This window comes from Microcaecilia unicolor, unplaced genomic scaffold, assembly GCF_901765095.1.
Source record: "Microcaecilia unicolor unplaced genomic scaffold, aMicUni1.1, whole genome shotgun sequence".
In the NCBI taxonomy this organism is placed as follows: domain Eukaryota; kingdom Metazoa; phylum Chordata; class Amphibia; order Gymnophiona; family Siphonopidae; genus Microcaecilia; species Microcaecilia unicolor.
Window position 1 is genome coordinate 89,409 of NW_021963131.1, and position 9,606 is coordinate 99,014.

The 9,606-nt window shown below is 47.6% G+C and overlaps 1 protein-coding gene and 1 non-coding gene across 2 annotated transcripts in view; one reads left to right on the plus strand and one right to left on the minus strand.

The window, feature by feature from the left end:
* Window positions 1-1,914, minus strand: part of LOC115458977 (latent-transforming growth factor beta-binding protein 4-like) — an 80,422-nt gene extending 78,508 nt beyond the window's left edge. The window contains exon 1 of the mRNA XM_030188838.1: window positions 1,133-1,914. Within this exon, the coding sequence (XP_030044698.1) occupies window positions 1,133-1,914 (782 nt within the window). The remainder of the gene's footprint in view (window positions 1-1,132) is intronic.
* Window positions 1,915-9,395: 7,481 nt separating this feature from the next.
* On the plus strand, window positions 9,396-9,525 carry LOC115458984. The gene has a single exon (XR_003940182.1).
* The last annotated feature ends 81 nt before the right edge of the window (window positions 9,526-9,606 follow it).

Here is a 9,606-nt window from a genome sequence, read left to right on the forward strand (position 1 = left end):
TATCAACACAGCCACCCCCCCCTTTTTCCCCCTGGCTGATGCAAAGAAGCAGTCCCCCACCCATCGCTGTTTTAACTTTAGATGCTCTGCATCAGAGAGTTTGGTCTCTTGTAAACAGGCCAGAGAGACATTGTGACGCTGGAGAGCAGTTAATATTTTTGTACGTTTAATAGGGGAGGTGATACCACACACATTCCAGGAAATTAATCGTGGCACCGGTAACTTATCCAGGATCTCTACTCATTGCCTTTATCAAGATCCATTCACTTATAGAGTTGGAGACTCCCAGGCGCCCAGCCCTCGCCCAGAAGTCCGCAACCCCAGAAATCTCCCAGGAAACCGTTCCCACCCCAGCGACACACTCATCAGTATACCATCCTCCATTGGACATCATGTGACCCCCTATACCTGACCCCCCTCCCTCCCTCTGAACTCCCCCCCCCTCCCTCCCTTCCCCCTCCCACTCCCAGTTCCATTCTTCTCCATACTTCCATAGAGAAGCCTGTCTGTAACCACGCAATGACACCTAGAGAAGCCCCATCCTCTCTTATATGTCTATCCCACATACATTTTGTACCTAACGCTCCCTTCTCCTATTACCTATTCACACCTTACCAACTCCCTGGCCTTATCCCACCGCTCTTCCCTCCATCTTCCATAGTAAGGCTCTTCCGCCCTACTGCTTGACACCCTTCCATAAACCACCCACCACATTTCCAAACCCCTATTACATAACCAAACATTAGCAGGCACATGTTTTAATTCACATATTTCTTTTGTTTGACTTTTCAAAAAACCTTGTACAACAAAGGGGTGAATGCTTAATAAAGGGAAAAGCCTGTTATTCTCTTCCAGGAGTTTAATATCAACTGGGGAAGGGCGAGGGTAAGGGGGCAAGGACCCAAAGGGCTCAAACTCGCTCTCGGCCTTGCTTACTGCCCGTTACCTCAGGTCCCCACCCCCCTCCGCCCCACAAACAGTCCAGTCTTAGAAACCATGGTGTAACAACATGAACACAAACACATGCACAGGCATGATTAAATCTGGTCTAGTCAGACGTCTGACCCTTTTATCACCAACTCTTCAGGGTAGCTTATTCCTCCACGGGCTCTCACCACTATCTCGGCCTCACCCAACTTGCTCTTCTTCCGCGTGCTGCTCAGGAACTCCATTGAGCCAGGCCATCGCACTCCCTGGTGTGTCGTGGGTGCGCCACTGGCCATTATGCCACACTTTCAACACTGCGGGATAGCGAACTTGAAATTTATATTTCCTCTCAATCAATCGAGAACAGACTTCAGAGTACTGGCGGCGCTTTGCCGCCAGCGCTGCCGAATAATCTTGATATACCCGCACTTGTACTCCCTCATAGGCAACCTCTTCCTTGTGTAGTCGGTAGTGTTGGAGAAATGCCTCTTTCTGGGCCGAGTTAAGGAACTTGACTATCACTATTCTCGGGCGTCCCTCTCCGGTTCGAACCGCTCCTAATCGATGTGCGCGCTCAAGCTTCACTGGGTCGGGCTCCTCTTCCCGCGTTACCATCGGGCTCATCCAGCGTTCCAAGACCCGACGCAGAGATCTTTCGGGCACTGCTTCAGGAATACCCAGTAATCGGAGATTATCCCGGCGGGACCTGTTTTCGAGATCCTCTAACTTAGTTTGTTGGTCCGCCACCAGCTCCCGCAAGCGCGTCAGCTCTACTCCGTTCCCCTGGGCGCCATCCTCTATATCAGACACTCGGCACTCCAATTCACCGGTTCTCCTGGTTAATTCTGCCGTTATTTGGGAGATCCCAGCCAACTGCTCCGACAGCTGTTGCAGTCGCGGTTCCAGGGCAAGCACTACCGCTTTGGTAAGTTCCGTAATCGCTGCTTCCGTGCAGGTAAGCTGCGGGGCCTGCCCTTGGTCCGCCATTTTGTCTTCGGCAGCTCTGGAGCGTTCTGACCCTTTTTTTGCTGATTTTGCGGTCATCCTGTTTTTTGGAGTAAGGTATTTGTCCATAAGACCCGCCACTTCACTACCAAGCCAAAACTGCAGGTTAAGTGGGGATTTTCAATGGCGATGTCAAAGGATGAGAATTAGGGCCCTCGAGCAGGAGGCAAAACACGTCTGTCTCCTCTCACTGCATCACGTGATTCTCAACTGCATTTTTATTAAATTTCAACAGTAGTACCAACAGGAGAAACCGTTCTTTTTACAAAACATACCCAGTGATTGAGATGTGCAAACACTCATACTAGATACCCCCACCCCTTAAATCCCACTACCCCAATTCCAGTATATGAGACGAGAAAATCGTATATACTGCTACAATTAGTTAGATGATGATAAAGTAGATTTTCGAGGGTTTAAGAATATATTTAATCTAGGTGATGTTAAAAATAAAAAAAAAACGAGTTCATATATTTTAATAAACCGGTTGGTTGTCTTTTCTCCTTTCCCTGAACTGACATCCAAACCAATTGTATGTGAAGTGATGCATTTGATTTCTTTAACATTGGGAGGGTTTCTGTATCCAAAGAAGTAATTCATTAACATCCCTGTGGACTGGCCCAGAATGCAGCTGATGGGTTGTGCACGCCTTCCAGCAGGTGGAGACTGAAAACGTTGACTCTAGAGAGAGCCAGTGAGAGTCCTGGCTAACTGGAACTAGACTCAGTATCATCAGTCTCCAGCAGGTGGAAGGTGGTGAGCCCATTCAGAGTCTCTCTGTATATTTCTTTTTCTTCTATAATTTTTAAATACTTCAATTGGTCTTGTGAGTGGTTTGATTTTTAGTTATTCTGTGCCCCAGTGTCTCTTGCTATGTCTGGAGGCTGAGATCCACGGGAGTCTCCCTAAGCCTTGGGGGTGTCGCATTTGGGTGGCCGGGTTCCTCCCTCCCCTCTCCTCCCTTGGTCTCCCTGCTTGTTTGATCTCTGCAGGTTGTCAGCCAGCCTTCAACTCTTTGAGGGAAGAATGATTTAGGCTATGGGAGAGACAGCCGCAGACAAAAGTAAAAAAAACAAAACAAAAAAACTAAAGGCAATGTCATTCAGAGGCACGAACGAGCAAGGCAGCTCTGTCGGCCTCAGCTTTTCTTTAGTTATTTTGGTTTTGATAAAAAAAAGTGCCAGCATTTTTTCTCTCTGCTCCATGGCTGAGAAGCTCAAATATTACATTGCTCAGTGTGTCTCTGGTGCGGTCTGATGGCTGCTGGAGTCTGCAAATTCTGTACGGCAGTGGACAGTGCAGTGGAATCCAGTTCCTCCTGGGTCGTTGATGTAGCGGTGGTGGCGGCCATGGTTTCTAGGGATTCAGGTGGCTCGGAGAAATTTCTGGTGCCCGGAGTGGCAGGAAATGCCATCATTTTGTCTCACTGTGCCAGCACAGACCTGCTGCTTCCATTGGAACAGGCCAATTTAACCTTTGTCTGTGCCCTCGGGGTCCTCAGGCGGCTTCCTGCCTGGATTTGTGTTACAGATGTATAAAGCTTTTATATCGCAGAACTCTAATCCCACTTCAGCTCCTTTGGGTGAGAACATGGAGTGGCAGGCACTGCTTGCAAAGCATCCCAGGGGGTCCTGGGATCTAGTGGAGGGTCTGGTATCTGATCCAGATCACAACATGCCTTCTTTGGAGTGGCCAGACTATTTAGGGGCGGGGTTGCTTTCTGAGGATCCCAGCATGTTGGAAACCGGGGGAGGGGGGAGAGCCCTTGCCTTCGGGGAGAGGATCCTTCTTTGGTTCATATTTTCCACAAGGAAGATTTGCAAGAGCTTATTCTTTGGTAGCTTGTATCTTGCATTTCAAAGAGGACCAATCCCTGGCCATCGAGAAACTGAATCTTCTAGGGAAGGGTATTAGAAGACCAGGTAAGGTGTTTCCTATGCATCAGGACATTTGAGATATAATTCAGGCTCAGTGGGATGCCCCTGACTCTCCCTTTTGGCTCGCTAGATCAATGGTTCGTCTCTATCTTGTTCCAGATTCTCACAAGGCCCTTCTTAATCCCCCTGTTGTGGATGCAGTTGTCTCGGTTACAAAGAGGAATATGGTTTCGGTGGATGGGGGTACAGCTCTTAAGGATGTTCAGGATAGGCGTTAGCAGGGCATTTTTTGAGGGGGTACTCGGGGGTACTGAGTACCGGCACCTTTTCCAGTGTCTGCTAAAATTGACCCATGGACCACAAGTTTTAATGAAAGAGCTCAGGCTCAAGACACCAATTCTGCCTTGTCATAGATTCTGTGACTGGTTGCAGGGGGCCTGGCTATTGTGGGGTGGCTCCCTCAGTAATCACACCACCCCTGAAGGGTGGCTTGGCATTTGAGTACCGGCACCTTTTTTGCTAGAAAAATTGCACTGGGTGTAAGGAAGCCCTTTTAAAGAGCAGTTTGATGTCTCAGCCTTAGTGGTTCAAGCAGCCATCTGTGGTTCCTTGGTTGCTAGGGCATGTTTCCGCTGGTCTGAGTGCATTTTAGACAGAGCTTCAGATGATGTGGCTTTAATAGATTCTGATGTGGCAAAGCTTGAGATGGGCTCTGCCTTTTTGGCAGACTCTTTGTATGATTTGCTAAGCGCTTCATTTAAGTTTTATGTGTGGCCGCGGAGTTGGTCTGTGGACATGGCTTCTAAGTCGAAGTTGAGTGTATTCCTCTTCTGTGCTTCTTTTCGGGGAAGAGTTAGACAAGTTGTTTGAAGTCTAGGAGAGACTAAAGTGCCTCGGCTCCCTGAGGACAGACCCAGAATGTCAGGCCGTTCTCTGCTCCCTACTAGGGGGTGAGGGCGAGATTGTCTCCGGTATAGGCCAGGGAGAGTTGCTCTGGCTCAGAGGTCTCATTTTTTTTTCAGAGGAATCGGTCCTTTCAGGAGGTTCAAAGAGGAGGCAGGGACTCGGAGCTTCCTTTCAATCCCCCTCCCGTCCTGCCCAATGAAGGTTTCTGGGTCCAGCCTCTAATTACTGTGGGAGCTCAGTTAACACAGTTCTATTGGAGGTGGGCCCAGATTACTTCCGGTCAGTGGGTACTAATGATCAACAAATGTGAACTCCTTCACATACATCCAGAATTGTTTTATAATATCTGCTTGGTGTACTGCTTGTCATTGCGGCATAATGTAAGCCACATTGAGCCTGCAAAGAGGTGGGAAAATGTGGGATATAAATACTAGAGGTTTATTCAAGATGGGTACGCCTTCACGCAGCATCTTCCAGACGCCTTTCTGGAGTCTCCTTGTCGCTTCCATTTCAAGGTGGGCGTGATTCGGGGTACACTAGAAAGGCTTCTCGATTTATAGGCTATTTGTCCGGTTCCCTCTGCAGAGTTCAGATATGGTTGTTATTCCATTTATTCTGTGGTTCTGAAGAAGGATATTTCCGTCCGATTCTGGACCTCAAGATGGTCAGTCGGGCCCTCAAGGTTTCCTCTTTTCATATGGAGACCCTTCGGTCGGTCATAGTGGTGGTGAGGTCCGGAGAGTTTCTGATGGCACTAGATTTGACCGAAGCTTACTTGCGTATCCCTATTTGGCCCATGCATCAGCGTTTTTCTTCAATTTGTGGTTTTGGGCAGGTATTACCAGTTTCAGGCTCTTCCTTTCGGACTCGCTACAGGTCCTCGCACGCTCACAAAGGTGATAGTGGTGGTGGCTGCCAATCAGAGCCCAGAACAGTCAAGTTTCAAATAAAAACTAGTCACATCACTACAGACACTTCCTATTATCTGTGTGCCAAATAAAAGAAAGAGAAGTCAATGAGACTGGAAAATATCAAATACATTTTACAGGCACACACTGTTTCTTCACAGTGTGTGGCTGAATACCAAGAATTTGGATTGCTAGTCACCACCTAGTACATAAGTACATAAGTAGTGCCATACTGGGAAAGACCAAAGGTCCATCTAGCCCAGCATCCTGTCACCGACAGTGGCCAATCCAGGTCAAGGGCACCTGGCACGCTCCCCAAACGTAAAAACATTCCAGACAAGTTATACCTAAAAATGCGGAATTTTTCCAAGTCCATTTAATAGCGGTCTATGGACTTGTCCTTTAGGAATCTATCTAACCCCTTTTTAAACTCCGTCAAGCTAACCGCCCGTACCACGTTCTCCGGCAACGAATTCCAGAGTCTAATTACACGTTGGGTGAAGAAACATTTTCTCCGATTCGTTTTAAATTTACCACACTGTAGCTTCAACTCATGCCCTCTAGTCCTAGTATTTTTGGATAGCGTGAACAGTCGCTTCACATCCACCCGATCCATTCCACTCATTATTTTATACACTTCTATCATATCTCCCCTCAGCCATCTCTTCTCCAAGCTGAAAAGCCCTAGCCTTCTCAGCCTCTCTTCGTAGGAAAGTCGTCCCATCCCCACTATCATTTTCGTCGCCCTTCGCTGTACCTTTTCCAATTCTACTATATCTTTTTTGAGATACGGAGACCAGTACTGAACACAATACTCCAGGTGCGGTCGCACCATGGAGCGATACAACGGCATTATAACATCCGCACACCTGGACTCCATACCCTTCCTAATAACACCCAACATTCTATTCGCTTTCCTAGCCGCAGCAGCACACTGAGCAGAAGGTTTCAGCGTATCATCGACGACGACACCCAGATCCCTTTCTTGATCCGTAACTCCTAACGCGGAACCTTGCAAGACGTAGCTATAATCCTAATATCTAAATTACTGTTCAAATGGTATTACACTATGTCAGGGGCGTAGCCAGACTTTGGTGGGAGGGGGGGCCAGAGCCCGAGGTGAGGGGGCATATTTTAGACCCCCCCCCTCGCCGCCAACCCTCCCCCGCTATCACCGTGGGCTTCCTTTGCTGGCGGGGGACCCCAAACCCCACCAGCCGAGGAGGTCCTCTTCTTCCTCTGAAGGCTTCGTTCTGTTTCTGATGTCCTGCACATTATACGTGCAGGATGTCAGACTCACAGAAACAGAACGAAGCCTTGCAGATCAGCCAGCAAGGCTTCGTTCTGTTTCTGTGAGTCTGACGTTCTGCACGTACAATGTGCAGGACGTCAGAAACAGAACGAAGCCTTCGGAGGAAGGAGAGGACCTCGGCTGGCGGGGATTGGGGTCCCCCGCCAGCAAAGGTAGCCCATGGCGGGGAAGGGTTGGCAGCGGGAGGGGGGGGTCGTTGGCAGGGGGGTCCAGGGCCAAATCTACGGGGGCCCTGGCCCCACGTAGCTACGCCACTGCACTATGGTAAAGTTAAACGCCATGGATATGCAGAAGAATGCTGGCCCCAGCATGGTGAATGGGGAAACTTCTGCACAATTGGTAGGAGCCACCCACAAATAGTTTTTGGGATTTATTTCCGCTTAGTCCACAGTTCCTAGCAGATTACAATAAATTACATACATAATCAAAATAACCAAATGCTTAACATGTAATAAAAAAATACAAAGCAAATTCACAAATCGTACAAAACAAACTCCACATCATGTCAGAAATAACAATCAAGTGCAAGTCCCAGCCTTTACTCTTATGAAAATGCCTTCTGAAATAAGTATGCTTTACGCTGCTTCCTAAAGGAAAGAGATGAATTAAATGTTGAGTACGCGTTCAAAGGAAACTCCCCCAAGTCTAGGGCCATGGCCTTAAGTCAGCCAGTACTGGGGTGAATAAGGAAGAAAGATAGAGTGGCCCTTTTGGGGATTGCAGCTGTCATAATCGCACTGGCGGTGGGGTGTAATTACGCACACCTTCAAAGCAGTTAAGGAATACATTTTTAATGTTTGACAGCCTTGAGAGCAAATAGGCTTGAGCAATTTAGGAAGGTTAGGCATGTTCTGCCTGACCCCTGAGTGGACTAGGCGTTCACCTAGGGTGGCACTGAGGCCACTGTCAACCGTTTAAAGAAGCCTCATTGTAGCCAGGTTGGTACGTTGAATGTCCACACACGCTTAAGGCCCTACGCCGGCCACAGTGAGGCTTCATTCAACAAGCTGACAGCCTTAAGACCGTGCTGGGATACTGAGTCAGTTCTGTATCAGAGGGAAGAGCATTCCCTTTCAGGGACACTGGCAACAGAAAGTCTGAATTATAAAAGAATTTGGCTTTTTCTTCCTTTCTTGCTACATCTACTGTTGGCTGCCTTTTAATATGATAAGTTTGAGCTGCCGTCAGCATGGCTCTTGTACTGCCACTGGTTAAACTATTGTTGTAGTCTGTAAATAAAGCATTGAAAACACTCTTTTGAAAAGAAAATCTTTATGCATGCCCGTTTTTATCTTTGTTTCATTCCGGAAAAGATACGTTTCTGAAAGCTTTTCTCAGCTGCTGTCGGCATTATGAACATGAGGGTACTCATGGAAATTCAGAACAGACAGCTTAGGAGGGGACTTGGGGAAGGAGAGTCAAAGAAACCGTGCCAGAGCAATAAAAGGTTATCAATAAAATATATTCGCAGAACAGCTGAGCACACAAATATATAGGAAGATTAGAAAAGCAGATATTTCTTAATATGAGATAAAGTGCCCCCTCCCTTTTTTTCTCTTTTTAGTTTAAAAGGAGATGTGTGTATAATTGGAATGTGCCTGTACTGTTTGTTACCCTTGTTAATGGTGGTCTAGGTGTGTGCTGAATAGTAAGGTTTAAGGCAGTGTTGTTTGAGTGACTGTTGTTACTACTACTACTACTACTTAACATTTCTAGAGCGCTACTAGGGTTACGCAGTGCTGTACAAATTAACAAAGAAGGACGGTCCCTGCTCAGATGAGCTTACAATCTAAAGAACGAAATGACAAGTTGGGGCAGTCTAAATTTCCTGAGTAGAGGTGTAGTGGTTAGGTGCCGAAAGCGACATTGAAGAGGTGGGCTTTGAGCAAGGATTTGAAGATGGGCAGGGAGGGGGCCTGGCGTATGGGCTCGGGGAGTTTGTTCCACGCGTGGGGTGAGGCGAGGCAGAAAGGGCGGAGCCTGGAGTTGGCAGTGGTGGAGAAGGGTACTGAAAGGAGGGATTTGTCTTGAGAGCGGAGGTTACGGGTAGGAACGTAAGGGGAGATGAGGGTAGAGAGGTAATGAGGGGCTGCAGATCGAGTGCATTTGTAGGTTAGTAGGAGAAGCTTGAACTGTATGCGGTACCTGATCGGAAGGCAAAACACACAGTGTTGTTCAGGAAGACACTCATTGTGAGAGGACTTTTTTGGATCCACTGTGTGTTTTGCCTTTCATTGGTTTTCCTGTGGAGAGTTCACCTTCTGTGGGTGTTTGCTTCGTTGTACCTGATCGGAAGCCAGTGAAGTGACTTGAGGAGAGGGGTGATATGAGCATGAAATTGATCCATGTGATGTGTGAATGGATTATATTCACAATTTCCTTTTGCAGCTTTGTAGCCTTGTAGTTAAATAGCTATTAAGGTTCAAGCCCCCACTTCAGTCTTTTTGCTGCTCTTCAACTGTGACTGTCCTGTGCATGGTTGCACTTTTCAGCAGTAAGGTGTAAGCTCAGGCTGTCACACACAGCAAATGGTTCCTGCCGACAGGGTCTGTCTAGCTGCCAGGCTACCTGTGCGATGGCTCCATACACAACTCGCATAAATCCTTTCAGCAGAATGATGCATAGAATTCAAGTTCTGGATAGATTGTTTCTTCCATTTGCTATAAGTATA